General features: G+C 41.0%; 1 protein-coding gene and 1 long non-coding RNA gene across 4 annotated transcripts in view; one reads left to right on the plus strand and one right to left on the minus strand.

The window, feature by feature from the left end:
- Positions 1–5,299, minus strand: part of LOC112586238 — a 43,496-nt gene extending 38,197 nt beyond the window's left edge. The window contains exon 1 of the long non-coding RNA XR_003110682.3: positions 5,174–5,299. This is a non-coding gene — a long non-coding RNA (uncharacterized LOC112586238). The remainder of the gene's footprint in view (positions 1–5,173) is intronic.
- On the plus strand, positions 4,391–24,298 carry ETNPPL (ethanolamine-phosphate phospho-lyase). 3 transcript variants are annotated; one of them, XM_006066870.4, is made up of 13 exons: positions 4,393–4,625; positions 7,278–7,396; positions 7,661–7,820; positions 10,092–10,166; positions 13,501–13,591; positions 14,771–14,887; positions 16,633–16,715; positions 17,520–17,745; positions 18,658–18,812; positions 19,419–19,508; positions 19,732–19,862; positions 21,433–21,500; positions 22,925–24,298. In XM_006066870.4, the coding sequence occupies exons 1-13, from the start codon at positions 4,570–4,572 to the stop codon at positions 23,045–23,047; spliced, it is 1,494 nt and encodes a 497-aa protein (XP_006066932.3). In that variant the 5' UTR covers positions 4,393–4,569; the 3' UTR covers positions 23,048–24,298. The 3 variants fall into 3 exon arrangements, with proteins under 3 accessions (XP_025146102.3, XP_025146101.3, XP_006066932.3); XM_025290316.3 differs by lacking the exon at positions 7,278–7,396 and having other exon boundaries at positions 4,392–4,625; XM_025290317.3 differs by lacking the exons at positions 7,278–7,396; positions 7,661–7,820 and having other exon boundaries at positions 4,391–4,625.
- The last annotated feature ends 1,265 nt before the right edge of the window (positions 24,299–25,563 follow it).

Below are 25,563 nucleotides of genomic sequence, written 5' to 3' on the forward strand. Positions count from 1 at the left end.
AGCCCCAAAAAATAAAGCCTGACACTATTTCCACTGTTTCCCCATCTATTTCCCATGAAGTGATGGGACCGGATGCCATGATCTTAGTTTTCTGAATGTTGGAACTTTAAGCCAACTTTTTCGCTCTCCACTAAGCATGAAATTAAAAGACGCTTACTCTTTGGAAGGAAAGTTATGACCAGCCTAGATAGCTATTCAAAAGCAGAGACGTTACTTTGACAACAAAGGTCCGACTAGTCAAGGCTATGGTTTTCCCAGTGGTCATATATGGATGTGAGGGTTGGACTGTGAAGAAAGCTGAGCACCGAAGAATTGATGCTTTTGAACTCTGGTGTTGGAGAAGACTCTTGAGAGTCCCTTGGACTGCAAGGAGATCCAACCAGTCCATTCTAAAGGAGATCAGTCCTGGGTGTTCACCGGAAGGACTGATGTTGAAACTGAAATTCCAGTACTTTGGCCACCTCATGTGAAGAGTTAACTCATTGGAAAAGACCCTGATGCTGGGAAGGATTGGGGGCAGGAGGAGAAGGGGACAACAGAGGATGAGATGGCTGGTTGGCATCACTGACTCTATGGACATGGATTTGGGTAGACTGTGGAAGTTAGTGATGGACAGGGAGGCCTGGCGTGCTGTGATTCATGGGGTCGCAAAGAGTCAGACACAACCGAGTGACTGAACTGAACTGAGTCCAGGAAGAATAATGCTGTCCAGGTGAAAAGTAATGCATTATCCAGCAATCCCACTCCAGGGCATATACCATAAAGAGCTATATGCACTCCAATGTTTACAGCAGCACTATTTACAATAATCAAGACAAGTAAGCACCTAAATGTCCCCTGACCAATGAATGGATAAAGAAGGTGCAGTACATATATATAATAGAATATAACTCAGCCATACAAAAGAAAGAAATAATGTCATTTGCAGCAACATGGATGAACCTAGAGATTGTCGTACTGAGTGAAGTAAACCAAAGACAGAAAGACAAATACTGTATGATGTTGCTTATATGTTAAAAAGAAAAAAAAAAGATACAAATGAACTTGTATACATAACAGAAATAGGCAGGCCCACAGAAAAAAAAAACTTATGGTTATCAAAGGGGAAAGGGAGAAGAGGGATAAATTAGGAGTTTGGGATTCACATATATACATTATTGTATATATAAATTTGGAGAAGGAAATGGCAATCCACTCCATTACTCTTGCCTGGGAAATTCCATGGACAGAGGAGCCTGATGGGCTACAGTTCATAGGTGGCAAAGAGTCAGACATGACTTGGCAACAACAACATATATTAAAATAGATAACCAGCAAGAACCAACTGGGAAGAGGGAGCTATAGTCAATATTTTGTAATAACCTGTAAGGGAAAAGAATCTCAAAAAGAGTATGTTTATATATAAAGCATATATATACATATCACTGAATCACTTTTCTGTACAACTGAAAATAACACAGCATTGTTATTCAACTATACTTCAATTTTTTAAAAATCAAAACTTAAAAGTAATGCAAAGCACGTAGGTAATTTAAAATTTTTAATTTGCTAATAGTCACATTAAGAAGATGTGTAATTATATATATTTAATTTAAATTATATATATAATATATATATATATATATGGCCATGCACCATGCAGGATCTTAATTCCCCAACCTAGGATTGGACCCATGGCCCCTGTGATGGAAGTACTGAGTCTTAACCACTATATATTTTCACGATATATTTTACTTAATCCCATAAATCCAAAATATTATTTCAATAAGCAAACAAAATCAGAAATAATGAGAGATTTTACTACTCTTTTTATACTGAGTCTTCAAAATATGGTGTGTCTTTTCCACCGATAGCACATCTCAAGTCAGCCTAGCAACAGTTCAAGTCCTTAATAACCGCCTGTGGCTAGTGGCTTTGTACCGGGTGGGCACTGCAGATCCGCAGTAGCAGGCACTCAAGGCAGACATGTTCAGTCTGGTTCACTGTTCTTCTCCAGCAACTGAAACATTCAGTGGCACATAAAGAGTATTTGATATATCGCGAATGAGCGAACAGATGCTTAGTGATGGGGGGTGTGTATTGGAGGCCATAATTTTGGGGATGGGTTCAAAGCTTCCATCTTGATTTCTCTTGGTCCAGACAACTTGGTCAGAGGCATCTAAGAGACCTCACAATGAAGATGTCAAGAAAGGAAGTGGATGGGACGTGGTGGTAAAAGAATGAGAAAAAGAGAAGGAAAAGGTGGAAGGAAGGAAGGAAGAAAAGGAAGGAAGAAAGAAAGAGGAGATGAGAATCTGGGACTGAGAGAAATCTGAGTGAAGATGTAATTTTGTTATATGATGATTTCTAAATCCAAGGGAATCATTTCTGGATTACCTGAGGAAAGAGTGCAGAGCAAAGAGAAAGCCTAGGACCCTATGCGCAGAGATATCAACATTGAAATGTTGAGAATGTTGAGCTAGAGAAGAAAATCAGGAATGTGTGGTCACGTCAAGAAATCAAAAAATGAAGAGTTTCAAGAAGAAAGGAGTAGCCAGCCCTGCCAAAAGTTCTGGTTTTTAAAAAAACAAAAAACAAAAAAACAGAGAATAAAAAACGAAGAATACAAGAGCATTGAGACCTTAACAATTATCCCGACACACATTTCACAATCATGATCTCTTTTTAGCCCTGCTTTGTAATGCTTTTAGTTAGAGAATGATTGAGGTTTTTTCTTTAATATGAAATTTGAACATTTTAAAGAAATTTGGCCTCCAAAAGGTCAAGAAACCCAGCTAGTTTATGCAAGAACTAGGTCAAGAACCCAAGACCCTAGTGACTTCCCTGGCAGTCCAGTGGTTAAGACTCCAAGCTTCCACTGCAGGCTGCATCCGTTTAATCCCTGGTTGGGGAACTAAGACCCCCACATTACAGCAGGGCAGCCAGAATAAATAAAAGAGAGCTCAAGACCAGGATTATTTATTTAAAGAACATACTTTAAAGCACTGGAAATAGCTGGAGGTTTATGGAGGGAGCCTGCCTGTATGTGGCTTCACTAGCTGGTTTGAGAGTCGATGTACACTTGGCAATATCTTTCAAGTGTGTGAACAAGACCAAGATTACATGACTGGGATTTCTTGCAAGCTTCCTAAATGTCTTCTCCCCTTCATTGATAACACCTAGAATTCTTAACATGTTTTTCCTCATAGAACTCAATTTCTCAACCTATTTTAGGCAATGAAATAATCCTACTAATCCTGCAGGAAATCAATATTAATTAATAACTTTATTCAAGAGAAAGGTAAGTTACAAACATTTATCAAGCATGTTCTTACTGGTAAAATAAGCTTCCTCTGCTGTCTTAAAAACACAAAGAATGAAACGATCTCATCTAAACTCTATGGCTAAGCAGTTGTGTGACCTTGAATAATAAGACTTTACCTTTCCTGTACCTAGGTGTCCTTATCTACAAAGCACAGGGGATAAATCAGATGATCTCTACCTCTTCAAATAGTTTATGATTTAATGGTATTGTTAATTAGGTTTCCTTCTGTCCACATATTTAACTTTAAATTTGATCAGTGAGAGAAGAGAACCCTGAAGGAAGTCAAGAAACCTAGGAATGAATTCAGGTTCCCCATCAGGTAGACCTGTAAGAACTAACTGTTACCATATGTTAAATAAGGTGGTAACTTACAGGCTTACCTCAGTCAGGGTTGTTACGATGTTTTGTAAACTGTACCGTTTCAGAGAAACGACAAGTGCAATTATCTCTAAAGCAGGTGTTTGAAACCGGGGTATATATTATCCCTCCCAACAAATAACAGACTGAGTTCCTGTGATTTACCCTTTGGGCGTGTGACTTGTTACTCTTGTTAAGCAGATTTTGGTATTGAAACTTGCTCAAAAGGAGAATGGAGACAAAAGTCCTGTTATCTCCAGGGAGTGCCTATCTTTGAATGTGTACAAATAAAGGGAGAAAGGAAAGAAGAAGTGGGGGAAGAAAGAGAAGAAAGAAAAAAAGAAAGGAAGTCTTCCCAGGTGGTCCAGTGGCTAAGACTCCCTGCTCTCTATGCAAGCGGCCCAGATCCTGCGTGCCACAACTAAGACTCAGTGCAGCCAAATAAATAAATATTTTAAAAAGAGAGTGGGAAGGAGGGAATTCATAGGCAGAAGAGGAGGAAAGGCCAAGGCGAGGCAGGCTTAGAAAAATAAAAGGCGAGTTAGGAGAACAACTATGGGGAGGGGAAGTGGGCAGCAGGGCGGGAAGGGAGCGAGTTAGCCTGGGGCAAGAGCGGAGGCGGGGGTGGGGGTTGGCGACTGAGTGACTAGCCCAGGCACTGGCCGGGCGGGCACCAGGCAGAGGAGGGAGGAGGAGGGTGGGGCTTGGCGAAGGGCAAAGGCGGGGCAAGACTTAAAAGGGAGATGACCCCAGCTGGTTGACACCGACCTCGACCTCCGACGCCCAGGGCCAGGGGAACCAACGAGGGAAAACAGGGAAGGGCCGCAGCTGAGGCCGTCCGCGGGCTCCGGACGCCGGCGCAGGGACTGGAGAGGGAGACCTCTGGGGGCGCCCGGCACCCTGCCACCATGTGCGAGCTGTACAGCAAGCAAGAGACCCTGGCGCTGAGGAGAAAGCACATCGGGTAAGGGCTCCCCAGCCCAGACGAGAGGCGCAGAGAGTGGGAATCACCAGGTCACCAGGGCAGGGAGTGGAGAGCTAAAGCGGGGCCGGGAGCTGGCTGGCTGGGGTCCCGCGGGGAGCGGGACCTGCCGCTTGCCCGCCGCACCTGCGTACACGCGCCGCCGCCCGCACCCCAGGGGGGCTTCCTTGCAGCCGGGTCCCGGGTGATCCCCGCGCTCTGCAGCCCGCGGCGAGGCTGAGGGCTGCGGGCCGGTTGGGGGAATTGACCATGAGGGTTGATAGCCACTGAAGAACACCGTTCCAGGGCTGGGCTCTGGAAGGGGAGAAGGGTAGTTCTCCGCCACACTCACCTACTCGAAAGTTTTCCATAACTATGAACTCTGAAATATTTTTGACGATGGCTATGAAAACTAATTCTGACAACTTTTGTTGAAAGCGAACTCTTCCTTTTTGCACGCTTCGTTAAGAAGTAAAAGGTTAATCTAGCCAGTGGAGGGGGGAAAAAAAAAAGCGTGGACACTTTTTAAAGGGTAAGATGCCCTTACTCACCTTGGTCTCCCCAGATGTGCCCGCACTACAACGTAAAGATGCAGGGTTCTCTCGGGTCTATTTTCGTTTTGCTCACATTAATAGTATAAACGACTTGGTGAGTGAGCGTACAGGACCCATACTTAAGTCAGACCTGGGCTCTGGTCCTAGAAGAGTGTCAAGTTACCTTGTGATCTCTGTCACATTAAATTCCTCTTCTATGAAAATCTGAGTGGCAAGGTGGGAAGTACATTAACAAAGAGGCAAGGTCAAGTCCACAGTTTTCAGCCCACATTCATAAGGAAGAACTTTTCTGGATTTTAACTTGTAGTTAATAAACTAACAACTGAATTTGAACCAATAAGAACTTCTCATTAGTTTCATTTTAGCTAATGACACTTAAGTTTAGGTATTTTTAAAATTTTATTACTTATTCACAATAATTACAATACTTTCTAAACTATTGTGTATCAATTTAATACATAACTATTTACCCTCTAAACTACTCTAGTGCACATGGGAACATGTTTTCTGTGCATGCAAAGCCACCAAAATAAAACGATATTTTGGGAGCTTTTCTAGTGGTCCAGTGATTAGACCCCTTGCTTCAAATGCAGGGAGCTTGGGTTCAATCCTGGTTGGGGAACTAGGATCCCACATTTCCTCATGGCATGACCAAAATAAAATAAATAAATAAATATAAAAATAATATATCTTGTTTAGTTTCTAAACATCCATGGAGCCAAGATCAGAAATGTTTGTAATGTTTTCATGTTGCTAAAACTTGTACTCCAGACAGCCACCAAGTAACCATAAATAGGGATGACATTGTATTAGACTCCAAAGAGTGGGTTAAAAGGTTAGAATAATAATTGGATCGTATTAGTTAAGAATAGAAAATCCATTTGCTGCAGAACAAGAACCAATTAAAAGACATGAAAATGATCTGTAAAATCTCCTGCACACTATTTAACACTAAGTTATTTGTAGTAGCTTTTAGTGTATTCATTTCTTTACAAGTAGGTTTGAGGGAGAGATTAGATGACAAGCAAGCTCTATTTTGGGCAAGGGCATAAGACAGTCTTTTTTTTCTTCCAATTTTATTGGTATGTAACTGACATACAGCACTGTATTAAGTTTGAATTTCTCAGCATAACGATTTGACTTACATCATGAAATGACTATCACAGTTAAGTTTGGTGAACATCCATCATCCCATTAATACAAAATTTAAGAAATAGAAAATCCCCTAGGGTTTGCTTTCTTAACAACTTTCGTATAAAACATACAGCAGTGTTATAATCAATCATGTTAAAAGGTAAGATGCCCTTATCATGTCGTACATATAAATTATATCCATAGTACTTATTTACCTTATAACTGGGAGTTTGCACCTTTTAACTATACTCATCTGATTTCCCTGCCTCCCAGCTCTTCCCAAGAAGTGTAATCTCTTTTTTCTATGAGTTTATTTTGAAGCATAATTCACCTACAACACTGTGTTAATTCCTACTATACAATATAGTGATTCAATATTTCCATACATTTCAATATGGTCACTGTGGTAAATCTAGTTACAATCAAGACAAAAATCTACTTCCAAACTCTGGTTTTCTCTCTTATTGGCTTGAACCAAGCTTCTTAATTTTTCTGTGCCTGTTTTCTCACCTATAAAAGTGAGAATGATGATAACTCCTATTTTATTATTGTTGGAAGGATTAAATGAGATAATATTTGTAATAGCTATCAGTTCTTAATATATAGGAAGGCTAAAAAAAAAAATTTTTTTTTCCTAGTTGAACAAAATTTCCCAAAGGAAAATTAGTTCTTGGTTTGTGTAATTCGAGCTGTCAGAGTTGATCCATGTGCCTCTAAAAAGTATTGTCAGATCGTGGCAAATTTAATATAACAAGCATAAGAAATGTGAGCAATGTCACGGATGGGGGATTAAGGTAAAAGTTTCCAGGCTAATATGAAATTAAAAAAAAAAAAAAGTATGTCACCTAGGTTGTGTTTTCCCTTTCTTTTATGTAATTGTAATTTTCCACCCATCGTGACCTTGACCGAGAAGGGCAAACACTGAGCAGTCCTACCAGACCAAAGTGTTTCCTTTCATTATTTCTAGGCCTTCATGCAAAGTTTTCTTTGCTGCGGATCCCATCAAAATAGTGCGAGCCCAGCGGCAGTACATGTTTGACGAGAAAGGTGACCAGTACTTGGATTGCATCAACAATGTTGCCCATGGTAATGTGCTGTCTTTGTTGTGCCTTGAAGAGTACATTTATGGATTAAGGCAGCTTTGGCACCATTGATATTTGTCCCAGGATTTGCAGTGGCTGTAGTTCCTCAGCTGAACAGGGCCCTTAGTCCTAGGCTGGGAAAAGCTAGAACAAAATGTGGGAGAGGAACAGGATCAACTTTTCTTTTTTTTTGCTTCAGAATCTGCCTCACTTCCCAGGCATTTCGAATTGTAACTCATTTTGAGGACTTTTGTCTTTTAAATTTTAGTGGGACACTGCCACCCAGAAGTGGTCAAAGCTGCCCAGAAACAGATGGAACTACTAAATACAAATTCTCGATTCCTCCACGACAACATTGTTGAGTATGCCAAGCGCCTCTCAGCAACCCTGCCGGACAGACTCTCTGTTTGCTATTTTACAAATTCAGGGTAGGTTTCAAGGTTTTTCCAGCCATCCCCATTCCCATGAATCTCCTTGTTTCCTCTCTCACACGTCTTTTCTATTTTGATTGCTGGTGGAGTAGGAATATCTAAACAGGTTTCCTGAGACTCGTACTAATGACCCTGCATGGGGAACCTGACCTCCTGGTTCTTTCACTTGGGCCCACCAGCTCCTTGTAGATAAGATACGTGATATCGTGTTCCAAGGCTCTTGATGTAGCCCAGAAGTGCAATCCCATGATTAACATGTGCGTGTCACTCAAGACTTTTTACTACCACGCTTCTTTGGTGATAGATGGGGAAGGAATGTTTAGGGAATCCCTAAACATTTCCCCAGCACAAACACAAAGGAGGAAGGAATAAATTCAAGTGAATAGATATGTTACAACTTTTAAATTCTGTAAATTCAAATGATTGTATCCCATTCTGTTGAATATTATGCAGACATTAAAAAGTATGTTTTGGGGGGAACTCCCTGGCATCCCGGTGGTTAGGACTTCAAGCTTCCACTTCAGAGAGCCTGGGTTTGATTCCTGGTCAGGGAACTAAGATCCCACAAGCTGGGAAGTGCAGCAAAAAAAAAAAGTATGTTTTTGAAAATACATGTTTATAGACAGGTGAAAAGCTTACCTATTAGGAGGAAAGCTGTCTATACAACACAGACTCTTATTTTTTAAATGATATATATGTACATATATACTAAAACTAAAAGAGATTCTGTGATTCCTTTTCTTTCTGGCCACGCCTGAGGCTTGTGGAATCTTAGTTCCCCACCAGGGATTGAACCCAGCCCCCTGCAGTAGAAACTAGTCCTAACTATCGGACTGCCAGGGGAGTTCCACACTTCTCTTTTCAATGAGGTATTCTAAAACCCAATTTATAACCAGAAAATTGTTTTTTTTTTTTTCTTTGTAAAGAATTAAGACATGTTAGGATCTAATTTGTTGTTTTAAAGCATTCTTGCCTTCAGTGAATTAAATAGCATAGTATTTGACTTTCCCTTCCAAAGAATCCTATGCTGTCAAAGAATGATTAGCCTTAAAGAGCACTGTCACCAAAGACTGGAGGTGACAGAGCCTGGAATAGTATTAATACAAAGAACATTCTGGAAGTTAACCAGGCTTCAGTCAACACTGGCTCTACCTCTTCGTAGCTGTGAGAACTTATCCTTGTTACTTAACCTCTCTGAGCCTTCACCCATAAAAAGATGACAATACTTGCCTTGAAGAGTAGTTATGAGAATCAATATAAGTAAAACAGTATAATACCTGGCACATGATAAACATGCCACAAATGATTACTTTTCCACCTGTGTCTGAGTAGTATATCTAGACTCTCTACAGCAGATAGAAAGATTACGATCTTCATTTTTTAAAGTCTCGTTTATCCATCGATCTACTTATTTTTGGCGGTGCTGGGTCTTTGTTGCAGCTTGGAGTTTTCTCTAGTTGAAGCGAGCGGGGCTGCTCTCCAGTTGTGGTATGTGGGCTTCTCACTGGTAGCTTCTCCTGTTGCATAGCATGAGCTCCAGGTACACGGGCTTCAGTAGTTGCCACAAGTGGGCGCAGTAGTTGTGGTCTATGGGCTTAGCTGCTCCTTAGCATGCGGGATGGAGAAGGAAATGGCAACCCATTCCTGTGTTCTTGCCTGGAGAATCCCAGGGACAGGGAAGCCTGGTGGGCTGCCATCTCCTGGGTCGCACAGAGTTGGACACGACTGAAGCGACTTAGCAGCAGCAGCATGTGGGATCTTCCTGGGCCAGGGGTTGAACCCTTGTCTCCTGCATCGGCAGGAGGATTCTTTACCATTGAGCCACCAGGGAAGCCCTGATCTTCATTTTCCAGATAAGAAACTAATCAAGTATTAGGTCAGCACAACACGGATCAGTGGCCCTCCGGTTAGTGGGACCTTAGACTCCAATTCCTCCCATTGAGATCACACTTAATATAGGTTTCTTGGGCTCCTCACATTTAGTCACCTATGATATGGCTGAACTGGGCCAGAGTTTGAAATAAGCAGTATATCCTTAATTTGTGCTGAGTTTCCTCGTGCATCTCATTCTTTTTTGAAGACATCTGGGGAACTTAGGAGGATGACGTGAGATGGCTGGCTGGGCAAGATTGAGGGGGAAGAGAGGACCTCAACTTATTTATTTATGCAGTTCTGTGTAGTTGAAATCCTCAACTTTGAAAATAGCATTTCAAAGGATTTTTAAAGAGCTTATGTCACATTGTTCCTCTCTCTCTGCTATCTTAATAGATCGGAAGCCAATGACTTAGCCTTACGCCTGGCTCAGCAGTTCAGAGGCCACCAAGATGTGATCACTCTTGACCAGTAAGTCTTGGACACAAAACTTCTCAGCAGAAAGGTCCTTCCGAGATGAAAACACATTGATTCTATCTACACTAATACCAGAAGTAGGTACAGAGGAGGCTGGATGGCACAAGGATTTTTTTTTTATTATTATGTTTAAGATTTCAAGGCCAACTCGGGCCTAGAGAACACTTAATTCTTTCCAAGCACCTGGAGGCTCTATTGAGTCCTGTGGTCATGGTCTCATGGGCTTTGTATGAATTAGAATTTACTTTCACACATTAACTATTTACTGAGCCACTGCAATGTGATTATCCACTGTAATTGATTTAAAAGACAGTAATTTAGAGCAAATTTTAATGACTACAAGCAGCCAAGTTTAAAAAAAAAAAGGGGGGGTGGGGTTTGGCTACATTGTACAGCATGCAGGATCTTAGTTCCCCCACCAGAAATCAAACCCAGACTTCCTGCATTGGGAGCAGAAGTCTTACCCACTGGACTGCCAGAGAAGTCCCAAATTCATTACAATTTGACAACTTCTATCTTAACTGAGATTTTTTTTTTAATTGTTTCTGCCTGCCCACCCCACTAATCTCACACACAGGGTTGAACTGAACATGAACCTCATTTCTTGCCCATCTATAGGCTTCTCTTGTTTTATGTGTTGGTTGATGTAGTCATTCTCTATTGTGACTGTAGCAAATTATCACAAACATAGTGGTTTAAGCAACATGAATTTATTCTCTTACAGTTCTGGAGGTGGGATGTCCAAAATGGGCCTCACTGGGCTGCAAGTTAGGTGGCAGTAGGGCTGCAGTCCTAGAGACTCTAGGGGGAAATGTGTTGCCTTGCCCCCAGCTTCTAGAGGCTGCCTGCCTTGCTTGGCTTTGGGCCCCTTCATTCACCTTCAGAGCCAGCCATGCCATCACTCCAGCCCCTGCTTCCATCACATCCCTGTCTCTGACCACCATCCCCCTGCCGCCTTCTTTCACTTAGACTCTTGTGATAACATTGGCCCCTCCAGGATTATCACTCCATTTCATGATGCTTAATCACATCTGCAAGGTCCCCTTTGCCACGTAACATATTCTCAGGTTCTGAGGATTAGAACGTGGGCATCTTTGGGGAGGGCAGGCTGATGCTGCCTATCACAGAATGGACACTGTGACTGCCCTCTGTGCCCAGCTACCCCAGGCAGCACTGCAGAAAGCACCCTTAGACATGTGCCCTTATGGACCTTTCTGAGGATCTCTTAGGAATAAGCACCCAGAAACAGGATTGCTAGGCCATAGGGATACTGTAAACATTGATTTGACTAAATGCTGCCAGGTCGGTCTCCAGAGTGGTTGAAACACTCTACCCAGTGTATGAAATGTTCCATTTCCCCCTATCCTGGGCAAAGCCTGAGAGTATTGTGCCTTTTTTTCCTTTAATAGTTTTTGGTCTAATAAGTATGAAATAATATCAATGTTGTTTGTATTTGCAATTTTCTAATTATGAGATTGAGTATCTCTTCATATACTTATTATACATTTGTGACTCCCCTTCTGAGAATTAGCTTCACTGGTGGCTCAGATGGTAAAGAATCTGCCTGCAATGAGACAGGCCAGGTTCGATCCCTGGATTGGGACGATCTCTTGGAAAAAGAAATGGTAATCCACTCCAGTATTCTTGCCTGGAGAATCCCATGGACAGAGGAGCCTGACGGGCTACAGTCCATGGGGTTGCAAAGAGTCAGACACAACTAAGCGACTGACCCACTTTTTTTCGAGAATTATCTGCTTATATTCTTTACCCAGTTTTTCCGTTGGGATTCCCATCCTTGTTTTTGTGGTTGCATGCATAGACTGGATCAAAGGATCTCAGCCTGGACTGTGTTTTAGAAATATCTGGGGAAATGTTCTTTTTATAGTGCCAGTCAGTGCCCAGGCCCCACCCCAGACCAGTTAAAGAGAGTCTCTAGAGGCAGAGTCCAGGAAACCAAGTTTCCCAAGTGATTCTTTATGCACACAGACCATTTTGGAAGTTAGCCTCTTTTATTTGAGACATTACAAATATTTTTTCCCAATCTATCACCTGCCTTTTAACTTTGTCTATGACATCCATCTATCCAAAAAAAATTTTGATTGAATCCATGAGTTTGCATTTTCTTCCTATGGTTTGGTTTTCTAAGTTTTGTTAAAATCTTTCCCCCATACATATCCATCACCATCCCTCAGATCACAAAGATGCTCTTCATTTTCTTCTACTGTCTGTAACTGCTCCTCATTTAACTCCACCTAGAGGCCACTGTGTTGCCATTTACGTATGGCTGAGCTTGCTTCTGTCCCAGTCATAACTTTGTTCTTATTCCAATACCATACTAATTTCATTGCTATTGCTTTGTAGGATGTTTTAATCTATGGTAGAGGAAGTACTCCCTCTTTGCTTTATCTATTCATAGGCCTTTTATAATTTCCAGAGAGAGACAGAGCCTGTTATGTGCTGGCACAGAAAGAGAGACATCAACATTTGATCTACTGTGTGTGTGCACATGCTCAGACATTTAGTCATGCCTGACTCTTTGCAACCCCGTGGAGATTCTCCAGACAAGAATACTGGAGTGGGATGCCATTTCCTCTTCCAGAGGATCTTCCCAACCCAGGGATCAAACCCCTGTCTCTTATGTCTCCTGCATTAACAGGCAGATTCTTTACCACTAGCACCACCTGGGAAGCCCTTATAATTTCCAGTCTCCTGATTATATATATCTTGGAAGAAAAAAACATTCAGGGGAATGTCATAGCCACCTGTATTTTAAGTGAAAGAAAGGAATTTCACAACCTTAGGAAGAACTAAGTTTGATCACCTCTCAACCTTAGTTCTTTTTGAAAAAACCTCCTATTCCTTACCAATTTGCATTTGTTCAAAATGTGCTATTGCACATCCTTTAGAAACCATCCTAAACAGAAACACAGCCCATTTTATGATATAAATTTGTTAAAATTTACTAGAATATAACTATAAAATGCATTTAAAGAATACATACATCTGATATTTCTCATGAAACTAGAGAAAATAATATTTTATACTTAATCTAATTTAGCAGAGCTAATACAATCCAAAGAAATTAAGCTTTTTTCTGGCTAAAAACTGCCTACAAGGATACATACTTGGCTTTCTATGTGTTTTATTGCCTGAATCAGGAGAGCTGGACAAATTAATGGCCAGTCCTACCATGAAAAATTGGATTCCATATAGTTAAATCTGGCACCAATGTTGAGATTCTCCCTGGATGATACGCAATACTATTTTTCACATCCTGGAAGAGCATCCTGCTTTGAATGATGTTGGTTACCGTTTCTTTTTGTTTCAGCGCTTACCACGGTCACCTATCATCTTTAATTGAGATCAGTCCATATAAATTTCAAAAGGGCAAAGATGTCAAGAAAGAATTTGTGCATGTGGTAAGTATCTTGGAATTCAAGAATCAGAATGTTACTACTGGAAGAGTGCCCAGTGATAATCCAGACCAATCTTTGCATTGAAATGAAACCATGAAGAAGGAAACTAAGATACAGAGCTGTTATATGACTTGCTAAAAGTCAGAGAGTTAGTTAATGACAAGATGTGGGTTAAAATCCATTGATGCTGCTAAGTCACTTCAGTCGTGTCCGACTCTATGCGACCCCATAGACTGCAGCCCACCAGCCTCCCCCATCCCTGGGATTCTCCAGGCAAGAACACTGGAGTGGGTTGCCATTTCCTTCTCCAAAATTGATGAGTACCATACAAATCAGCACAGTGGTAGTGACAGCTGTTATTCACAGCTCTTATTTTATTTTTCTTGCCCCTGGATCTTCAATTACTTTTTCTATCACTGAAGCCAATTTGAAACTCAGAGTTGCATCAGGTGTGTATGACTGTCTTAAAATTACTCTATGCTAAATTATTGTGTAAATTTATTAAGTCAAATAAATATTAAATGAAAGAAAATAAAGAAACCAAGTTGATGAAGCAGTAAAACTCATTTGGCTTAATTAAGGATCAGTGGACGTTTTTAAGAGAATCATGAATACATTTTTTCAAAATTTTAAGATCTGAAATTACTCCTAAAGCACTCTGAATTTCTGAATGATTACAATTTGCTATATAGTTGGTAAGTGCTGGTTTATTTTCTTCTTCTTTTTTAAAAATGTTTCTTGGCCTCACCAGACAGCACATAGGATCTTAGTTCACCTACCAGAGATCGAACCCACACCTCCTGCTTTGGAAGCTCAGAGTCTTAACCATTGGACCACCAGGGAGGTCCCTATTTTCTACATAGAACAGTTAGTATAGTTTCCATTCACTGAAATTTTCAAATAACATAATCACATTTGTTGTTTGAATTGCCCCTTATGTGATCAGGGATGCAATTTTGACTTCCAAGGGCCTAGAAGTAAATCCAAGCTCCTGTTCACAATGTAAAGATTTCAAGTGTCACTAAATTCAGAAATGTTAAGGAAAAAGAGCAGAAGAACCTCGCATCACATAAATCCATAGGTCACCTTTCTATTATGCTCTTGTGGGGAAATACCCGTTCTTAAAAGCTCATTTGTCCAGGAGAAAGATCATGAGAAACTGTTATCTTTTGATGTTTTCAGGCACCAGCTCCAGATACTTACAGAGGAAAATACAGAGAAGACCATGCAGACCCGGCCAGTGCTTATGCAGATGAAGTGAAGAAAATTATTGACAAAGCTCATAACAGCGGAAGGAAGGTTTGTATTTACAGCTTTGGAAACACATTAACATCTTTCATAAAATAGATTGAAATTATCATGATACACTAGAGACGTGGAAAAGGATTAGACGGCAAATCCTTTCTGTTCTTCTCTGGTTACATTTTCACTTAGTTCATATATCAAAAAATGTATTATTGTAGTCATGCCTCTAAGACTATTTTTATTTATCCTGGAAATGTAATTATTGTACCTGTTTCAGAACTGGTGGTCAAATTCTAACCTTCCCAGTGGGATGCAGACTCTGGTGCAAAGGGATAGGAGGAGAGAATTAAGAAAGGTGATAGCCCATGGACAGAACATTCCAAATGAGAGTAACATGAGGGGCTAACATAAGGTGAAGAGGCAGGGTAGCCCCAGGGCCTCAGGATCAATGCAGGCTCCTGGACCCTGGGAGCCTTAGTTTTCCCTAGGATTGGTTCAGCTTTCCTGAAGGTGCTGAGCCTGGGTAAGACCAGGCAGGAAAATGCTCTTCCAATCTGTGTCTGCACTTTTTTTTTTTTTTTTTAATCTTCATTGAATTTACTACAATATTTCTTCTGTTTCATGTTTTAGTGTTTTATTTTGTTTTGTTTGGCTGAAAAGCATGTGGAATCTTAGCTCCCTCCCTGGGGATCGAACCCTCACTCCCTGTATTGGAAGGTGAAGTCCCAGCCACTGGACTGCCAGGGACATCCCGGGGTCTGCACTTCTAAAACAAACCAAAATCCTACCGAGTAGGAAGAGCTTTTGTTTTCTCAGCCTTCACTCTACTATCTTCCACCTTCAGCCTAATGTTAAATTCTCAACCCACGTAGGGGTTACTTATATGAAGTTTTAATGTGATTTGACATATGCTTTGCCTTCAAATTGATTTATGGCATCAATATGGCAATTAAAAAAACTTATTAATTGAGAGAAAAATGAAGACTTTGTGTTTTCCAGTTCAAGTATTTTTATCTTAATGACTAGAGCGTCATTTGCCTTTCTTAGCTATTTTCTTCTTTTTCTTCCCAACCCATTCATTTTTCATATCTTAAAAGAGGTAGTCTAGAGTAGAACCTTGGTTCCCTTGTATGTTTGTTTTTAATTGAAATATAGTTGATGGCTTGACTTCTTATCTCATACTATTTCCATGCTTCCTCTGAATTTAGTGATTTTTTTCTTCTCCTTTCTTAGCCTCTAGACCATTTCCTCTGCAGTTCTATGGTGAATTGCCTACGTTGGTTAAGTTGTAAGCCTGGTTCAGGGCAAGAACCAGAAAGAGAGCCCAGTAACTAAGGTTTGTGACCACAGGTCACCTTCTCACCTCCCTGGTGAAAATTCCAGACTCGGGCAGTCCTAATTCAACAAGTTGAGTAAATAGGCATTACAGTGATATGTTTGCAACCTGGGTAATTTTGTAGAGGCTCATATCAAAGACTGATCAAGATGTCCATATTATTCAGTTGATCCTAATGCAAACACTGCATTTAAATTAATTATGGAGAGATGGAAGGCACCTTTTCCACCATTTCTAGTGGTAGTTTCATAAGAAACCTAAAATTTCAGAAACTAATGCTTCAGATTACTTGTTTTTCCAGCATGAACATCTTTTCTTTTTAATCAAATGGCCAATTTGCCTCTTGCCAGGGGTCCATTCCCAACCATGTTTAAGTCACCCTCTCTATAAGAAGTCCTCTTTTTTTTTTAGGGGGTACGGGAGGGGGACCGAATGGACTTTGACCCCATCTTCTCTTGTATAGATTGCTGCCTTTATTGCTGAATCCATGCAGAGTTGTGGCGGACAAATAATTCCTCCAGCAGGCTACTTCCAGAAAGTGGCAGAGTATGTACTTGGGCATCTTTGGTCAAACAGAAGGAACTGTGACAGTTTCGCAGGGTCATCTGGTTGTTGGAGAAGTATGGAAGTACTTCCCATTGTTGTTTAGTAGCTGAGTCATGTCAAACTTTTTTGCGACCAACTGTAGCCCACCAAGCTCCTCTGTCCATGGGATTTCCCAGGCAAGAATCCTGGAGTGGGTTGTCATTTCCTTCTCTAGGGGATCTTCCCGACCCAGGGATCAAACTCAAGTCTCCTGCACTGGCAGGCAGGTTCTTTACTGCTGAGCCACCAGGGACTAGATGGTAAATAGCCACTTGGGAGTGCCTGCTGCCCAGGACTCCTGGAACTCCTCACCTTCCAAGATCCCAGCTAATAAAGGGTTTGCACACAGTCTAGCCGGGGGGTCCTTGAGGGCTCTGCCCCACTTTACCCACCTGGCATCCTCTCTGATTGATTGGTGTCCAAGCTTTGCTGATTAGTAAAAAGTTGAAGACTAACTCTGCTAACATTACTTTTTGTTCACTTTTTTCTCTTGCCACTTAAAATACTGCAGTAGAGCTTACTTTAAGCAGCACAAACCCAAACAACATAAACTATATCTTATCTGGAAATGACGTGATTATATTTCAAAGTCAATGACATCACATAGATGTCATTGGGGATTTGAGCACTGAAATGTTTTTAACAAAGATTACAGACTTCAGGTTAACACCATTCTTTTTAAGTCCTCAATAATCCGAATCTTGAAGGGAGGATATGGGGGCTGTCAGTGACCTGAAAGCATCATGCTGCCCTTTTGCTTTTCAGATATGTCCGTGGAGCAGGAGGTGTGTTTATCGCTGATGAAGTTCAAGTAGGCTTTGGCCGAGTTGGGAAACATTTCTGGAGTTTCCAAATGTTTGGTGAAGACTTCGTTCCAGACATAGTCACAATGGGAAAACCAATGGGCAATGGGCACCCAATGGCATGCGTGGTAACAACCAAAGAAATTGCAGAAGCCTTCAGTGCCTCTGGGATGGAGTATTTCAATACGGTAAATTTTGACCTCCCACATTAATGCTAAGAGGGAAAAATTCTGTGTGTTCTTACATTTCTTTCCAATGTAATAAAGAATAAATCTCACTGTTGCCAGCTAATGACCCCAGAACTGAAGCCAGACTTTGATCTAACCATATTTTATTCTGTTTGGCACAATCCTCCTTGTATTTTTTCTTGTATCTTTCCCCTTTCTAAAATGTTCCTATTGATTGTTCCAGTGATAGATGGCCCTGGTAAACTCTAGAGGTTATGATATTTCATTAACAGATGATATGATCTTTTTTTGTTTTGTATCACATTTAAATCCCCAAAACACATCTGAAGTGTTTAGATGATTCAGTACTATAAATATTATATGGCTGTCATAGGAGATATTAACTAAATTTCTATCTTTTGGAAATTTTATTTCCTTGATTTTGCCCCCCAAAATTGTAAAATTCTCAAGTTTGGAAAGACTGTTATAGTTTGTGCAATATGTGTAATAGGACTTGTTTCAGCTAAAAGTCAGAATCAAAATCTAGGAACATAAATTATTTGGAGAAAATGTCATTTTTTGGCTTTTTTTTTTACACAGATATTCAAGTGCTGCAATCCACATCCCTCTAACTAAACCACACTCTGAAATCCTTAATTCCCAACACAATATCTGTGTTTGGTTTGGATGAACTTATACATTCTCCAGTAGTCCTTCATACCAGTTATGTAGCATATATATAATTTAGAATTATATTCTCAATCCTGAATGAATAGAATCATGCTATATTCTAAACTTAAAAAGCTAATATCACAAGGGAAAATTTTATTGAAATTATAACTTTACTTGCTTAAATATGAGCCAGATTTCTCATAGATGAAGCAACAGCACGAATTCAACTAGTCTGTTTTCTCATTTATCTTTTTTCTGCAGTATGGAGGAAATCCAGTATCTTCTGCTGTTGGTTTGGCCGTCCTGGATGTAATAAAAAATGAAGACCTTCAAGGAAATGCCACAAGAGTGGGGAATTATCTTATTGAGTTACTGAATAAGCAGAAGACTAAACATACTTTGATAGGAGACATCAGGTATGTTTATCAAGGAATTGTAGTTATTTGTATGTCCAAATGAATATTGGTGAGCTTATAAATTTAAAATAAATTACACAAAACCAAATCTAGAAAACACTGAAGAAACCTTTTTCATTCAGAACCCAGATATATCACTATTAACTTTTGGGTATATATCTTTCCTGACTTACACTTAAAAAAAAAAAAATTAAGCCAGGATAATTTCAACAGCTAGAAGATGAAAAGAAGAAACTTAAAGTAACTCTATATGATCTATGAAAAAATAATTCAAATGACATCTAAGAAACATCACTATTTTTCATATATGTATTTATCATCATTGATGTAATATGAAACTAAATAGTATAAGATTGTTTTTAAGCCTTTTTTTTTTTTGCAATTACGTGATTAAAAAAACTGGATTACAAAAACTAATTTCAGAAACTAAGGAGTCCTGTGGACACTGGATTGGTATCATGGATTAATTAGAACTAGTAACAACTACCTTTAAAGAGACTCATACTCAGCCTCAAATCAAACTTGAGTTTGGCAACTGTTAATTTTCTGTGACAATGTGGTGCTTGATAGAGTGTATGTTAAGTTTCCTTTCTTTATCTCCCTCAGGGGTGTTGGCCTTTTTATCGGGATTGACTTAGTGAAGGACCATCAGCAAAGGACCCCCGCCACAGCAGAAGCTCAGCACGTCATCTACAAGTAAACCACCCCTCACCTGTTTGGTATCTCAGCTTGAATGATGTCCACTCTCTTGAATGTTTTTACTTCCTCTCTTCTCCCTGAATACGGAAAGTTTAAGACTCTTGCAATTACAAACGTGACTTCTTACATGCATATACTAAATTGCTGTCTGTTCACATCATTCTGAAATCATCTTAGTTATTGCTTTTCTGCACTCACATCTATTTCCTGCACTAATTAGGATGAAAGAAAAGCGAGTGCTTCTCAGTGCCGACGGACCTCACAGAAACGTCCTTAAAATAAAACCACCTATGTGCTTCACTGAGGAAGATGCCAAGTTTATGGTGGAACAACTTGATGGTATTCTAACAGGTCTGTCCACAGATCTTTAAATAAGATGCCCCCCACACCTCCATCCTGGTCATACACGACAGTGCATCTTGCTGTCCATGGTAGAAGTGAAGGAGGGTGGAAATGACTGTGTAAATTTACATTATCATTTATTTTCACTTTTAAAAAATAATTGCATGTCTTCATTGTACCACAAACCACAGATGTTGCAGTGTAAGAGTCTTTGAGTTTTATACCCTGAAAATACTTGAAGTGTTGTTAATAAAACTTATAGGCTATAGGTTAACAGTTATTTGCTATGCCCTGACTCATTTGACTTTGCGCTTCACTTATTACAATTTCATTTTTGAGGGTTTGTTCATCATTCAGAATTATAGCCTGTCATAGGAATTAATCTTTTTTGACCTCTGTTAAATAATGAGGTTGGGCTTCCCAAGTGGTGGTGGTGCTGCTGCTGCTGCTAAGTCGCTTCAGTCGTGTCCGACTCTGTGCGACCCCATAAATGGTAGCCCACCAGGCTCCCCTGTCCCTGGGATTCTCCAGGCAAGAACACTGGAGTGGGTTGCCATTGCCTTCTCCAGTGCATGAAAGTGAAAAGTGAAAAGTGAAAGTGAAGTCGCTCAGTAGTGTCCGACTCCTAGCGACCCCATGGACTACAGCCCATTAGGCTCCTCTGTTCATGGGATTTTCCAGGCAAGAGTACTGGAGTGGGGTGCCATTGTCTTCTCCCCAGGTGGTGCTAGTGGTTAAGAATTCACCTGCCAATGTAGGAGACACAAGAGATGCAGGTTTGATCCGTGAGTTGGGAAGATCCCCTGAATTAGGAAGTGGCAATCACTTGCCTGGAGAATCCCAATGGACAGAGGAGCCTGGTGGGCTACCATCCATGGGGTCACAAAGAGTTGGACACGATTGAGTGACTGAGCATATACATTAAATAATTAGGTTAATTTATTTTTCATAAATTGAGATTAGCTAAGTAAGGGAGCAATGTAAAACCATACTGAAAAACATAAAGCCCTTTCAAATGTTGGAGCTTTTAGGTACATTTTTAAAATTTTACTTCTCTGCTCCCGCTCAGCCTCTTGGGGTTGGGATAAGGCTGATAAGCCAGGAATCAGTGCAGTATACAAAATAGATCATTAATACTGGAAAGTTGAGAGGCAGCCCCAAGTTATTTGTAATACGGTCACTGTCTTTGGACTAAGAGACGCCCAAACCTGGCCAGCAGTCCTCACACATCTATTTCCTCTGGTCCCTTGAAGGCCAGGTGGATCAGAGTACAGGTTGGGACAAATGTCACTATTACTTAAAATTCAGCTCAGAGCCTGAACATTTTTAGCAGTGGGGCTGGACAATTCTTTTAACAATGTGAGTGAGATGGAGCTAATGCAGGCTGAGAGTCACGCGTAATGGTGAAATGCAAAAAAGTTGAAGAGGAGTGATTTTAAAACACATGGACCTCTCTATTTTTCTCTAGTAAGAGTATCCCTATAGTTACCAAAATGGTTTTTTGTTTTTCTTAAGGATTTTTAAAAATGTCTTATATTTATGTTTTATGGTTTTTTCCATCTTATCTACCTTGATGAAGGTTTAGAAGAAGCCATTGGAGCTGAAACTGAGAGTGGGATCTCTAAGAATACTCCTTGCAGAACCAAGGTAAGAGTCACTTGCTTAATTTTTAAGGGAAAAGTTTAAAATTGGAGAAATTTAATAAAAAGGAATGCAAATGTTTTAAAATTGTACAGTGACTTTTAGAACAAACCCACCTTTGCTAGAGTTGGCTTACTGTTGCAATTCTGAGTGCACAATTAAATTCCAAGGCAAGTGTCATGCCACTTGACATCTATAAAAGCAAAGAACCGTTTTTACAGGGTCATTCCCATGCTGAAAATAATCATAATAACCTTCAGGCTTGCAAAGAGGGCCTTCAAAATATAGAGAGAGAGGATAGCAAATGTCCTGAGCTCCTTCCTGTTTTTCTGAGTGATGCTTGACACTGCTTCGAAGTCCCACATCCCACTTCTTAATCAACAAAAGCTTCGGTGTTGTGACTTCAAAATGCCAGAGTTTGATCCTCCATTGAATTAAAGTAGAAACTTCGACTGGCAACAGGGCCTGGGAACTGTCTGGCGCTGAGTGGCCTAGTTTCTGCATTTGATGTGCTGCCAGCAGAGGGCTTCCCCATTCTCTCCCCAAGCTCCCCAGGCTGTAAGAAAGGGCTCCCCAGGTCGGGAAACAGAAAGGCAAAACCTTGAGAGGCTCTGTTGCATAATCTGTTATTTGTTTATGACTCTGACGCATAAAGGAACCCTCGGTACCTCCAGTCCGCCTACACATCGAGTGTAGTCAGAAAAGCCCTTTCCCTGAGTGAAAAGCATGAGGCCCTTTGAATGAGGGCAAATGATCGGCTCACAGGGTGCTTCTGTTTCTTGGTGCAACACAAGCCAATGCTAGGGATCAGTTCCTCTCTGCTGTGTGAGAGTCGCATAGAGAGTCTGGGGCAGAATCACGGCTATCTGAATCTAGCAAGTTTTGGAAAGTGCTCAGACCCTCAGTTGTGTCTGACTCTTTGCAACCCCATGGACTGTAGCTCACCAGGCTCCTCTGTCCATCTTCTGGCAAGAATACTGTAGTGGATTGCCATGCCCTCCTCTGGGGGATCTTACCAACCCAGAAATGGAACCAGTGTCTCTTTCGTCTCCTTCATTGGCAGGTGGATTCTTTACTACTAGCACTACCTGGGAAGCCTATAAGCATTGAAAAGGAGCTTATTGAAAAGGGGCTCTGAAAAAAGAGTTCCCCCACCAGAAATGCCACTGTGGAGTTAGCAAAGTTAGCATGCCTTTCTGAGTTTGGCTTGGACTCCCAGATTTTAGGTTGCTATTACATTTCTGGTGTCTATGGAAGGTAGTAGTCAGGGTTAAGAGGAACAGCGCCCTAACACAGCATTCCTGTGTTGTGCTGTGTTGCTTTTGTGTTCTCCCACATGCCGCATTCCTGTGGAGTTAGCCCTGCGGAGGCTGGAGGCTGGGCGCATTAGCAGTGGGCTGCCCTCTGGAATTTGTACACTTGTCTTACAGATGCCCAAGGAAGCACAGTCAGAATTGCTCAGAGACAGCAGCCTGGAATCCAGAGAAAATCCCAGCCAAAAGAGAAATGGATTGTGCACAGATTCACTGCTCAGCAAGAGGCTCAGGACGTGAGAGATGAGCATTTTACAATATAAATGTCCGGAGTTATAGAGGATGAGTGCAAATGTCCCTTCTGTTAAAGCTCTGTTGTACCCTCTGAAAGAAATGTTTGCATTTACTCAGAGGTATAAAGTCAGTGAGTCATAAGATTAATCCAAATGATAATCAAACCATGTCAAGACTATTAGTTCAGCATTTAGCCTATTAATTCCTTGAGATTTCTGCAAGTACTTCCTTTATTCTACTCAATTTAAGCATCAAATGAAATATTTATTGTTGACAGTTTTACTTCAATATTTTAATCTTTGACATGACAGAGTAAAGTACAGTAGGTTCCTGAACTTTGGAGACTTAGTGCCTTAAAATATTGAATTCTTTAATGATTTAATTTATAAATATTTATGGCTATAATAAAATAAAAGATGATAAGAACCAAAAAAAAATTTTTTTGACCAGAGAAGTATGTACTGTTCTTTCTCGGAGAATCATAGAGTTGGGTGGTAAAGTCAAAAGCCATTTGGGGAAAAATCACATAGCAAATGTGAAGAAGGGAATGAATAATCTGGACTCCTGTTGGGGAACTAGGTTAATCGTGATCCTCTGGGGATGAGGGCACAGGTGCAGAGGCCAGACAAGGAGTAGACCCAGAAACACTCTTAAACATGGAGCTGGAGCAATAGCCAGAGCACCACATTCCCCTTGGCTCTGGCTAATCAGACTGTTGTCTTGGCAAGTCACTTAGCTACTAGATGAGAAATTAACTTTGCAAGCAATCCTCTTCTCATCCAGCCTATCAACCCTGACACACAGAGAGAACTTCAAGAATCTCTTCCTTAAATGTGCAAGTGCCATGAGACTTGGAGGCTTGTGCGAGTACTGACCTGGAAGAAATTTGACTTTTAGCCTTGACTTCTCATTATTTCTCAATTGCCCTCCTAACAGTTACTAAGCTTTGTATGTTGGGTTTTTTTGGGGGGAAGCGGTCTTTGTTTTGGGGTTGTGCCTCATGACTTGTGGGATCTTAACTGCCCAACCAGGAATTGAACACTACTTCGGCCCTGGTAGTGTGGTAGTGAAAACACAGCGTGCTAACCACTGGACCACCAGGGAATTCCCTGTGCATTGGTTTTTGTTCTATAAAGATGAGTTACATAATTTTGCTATGGCCGTTTCATGATAGCTGAGAAAGATGTTGGGGGGGGGAATTAAATGTAAAAAGCTTCCTTTATGAGTTCATCATAATAAAATGCTGTGAAAATGCAAGGTCTTGTTGTTAAAATAGTTTCGTCTCCTAAATGTATAATTGACTATGGGTCTGAGCTGGATTGCATATTCAAAAGCAGAGACATTACCTTGCTAACAAAGGTCCGTCTAGTCAAGGCTATGGTTTTTCCTGTGATCATGTATGGATGTGAGAGTTGGACTGTGAAGAAGGCTGAGCGCCAAAGAATTGATGCTTTTGAACTGTGGTGTTGGAGAAGACTCTTGAGAGTCCCTTGGACTGCAAGGAGGTCCAACCAGTCCATTCTGAAGGAGATCAGCCCTGGGATTTCTTTGGAAGGAATGATGCTAAAGCTGAAACTCCAGTACTTTGGCCACCCGATGCGAAGAGTTGACTCATTGGAAAAGACTCTGATGCTGGGAGGGATTGGGGGCAGGAGGAGAAGGGGACGACAGAGGATGAGATGGCTGGATGGCATCACTGACTCAATGGACGTGAGTCTGAGTGAACTCCAGGAGTTGGTGATGGACAGGGAGGCCTGACATGCTGTGATTCATGGGGTCGCAAAGAGTAGGACACGACTGAGTGACTGATCTGATCTGATCTGAGTTGGATTGCACTGAGATTGATTCACAGGTAGAGAGGAGAGAGCATGAAGGTCTCTGAGGTTTGCTTCTACGAAACCAAGGTTAATTCCAGGACCATTAGACCTTTTACAGCACAGGTCAGTACTCCTGGGAACATTCCTTGTGTGCTGAGAAAGTGCTTGTCTCCTTGAAAGAAACTGTTTCCATCTCTGCCGCCTTGGTCACCCTGCTCATGTACCATTATGCCTATTGTGGGGGTGGCTAATGTCCAAGTGACTGATGTCAACCGGCCAAGTCATCTTGTCTACTTGGTTGTTCAGCCTTCTTCTGTTAGTGGATGCTTTTTGGTGGACATGAACATGTGACACAGAAAATCTTAACCTGTGGTATTTATTCCATATATTCATTCATATGCCTCTTCCCAACACCTCCTTTTGCCACAGACTTTCTAATTCTTTCAGGCTCCTGACCAGCCATGCAACCACTCCCCACTGCTCATGATTGCATATATATGCTTGCTTTTTTTTCCCCACGCAACATGGAAGACCAGGTGCACCTTTCAAAGTTCTAGCACTGGGAAGATCTTCCCTGGCCACTGCTTTTCAAGGCCAGCACTGAGTGTGCCTAGCACGGGGCCATCATTCACTTTACTGAAGTGATAGATCCCTGATTCTTCATAGGGTTTATCTCCCACCATCTTGAGCAAACGTGTCTTACTG

The sequence above is a fragment of the Bubalus bubalis genome, chromosome 7, assembly GCF_019923935.1.
Source record: "Bubalus bubalis isolate 160015118507 breed Murrah chromosome 7, NDDB_SH_1, whole genome shotgun sequence".
Taxonomy (NCBI): domain Eukaryota; kingdom Metazoa; phylum Chordata; class Mammalia; order Artiodactyla; family Bovidae; genus Bubalus; species Bubalus bubalis.

Coding starts and splice junctions, on each gene's coding strand:
- ETNPPL (XM_006066870.4), top strand. CDS start 4,570: ATGTGCGAGCTGTACAGCAAGCAAGAGACCCTGGCGCTGAGGAGAAAG. Junction 10,167..13,500: donor GATGTGATCACTCTTGACCA/GTAAGTCTTGGA, acceptor TTTTTGTTTCAG/CGCTTACCACGGTCACCTAT. Junction 14,888..16,632: donor CTCATAACAGCGGAAGGAAG/GTTTGTATTTAC, acceptor TCTCTTGTATAG/ATTGCTGCCTTTATTGCTGA.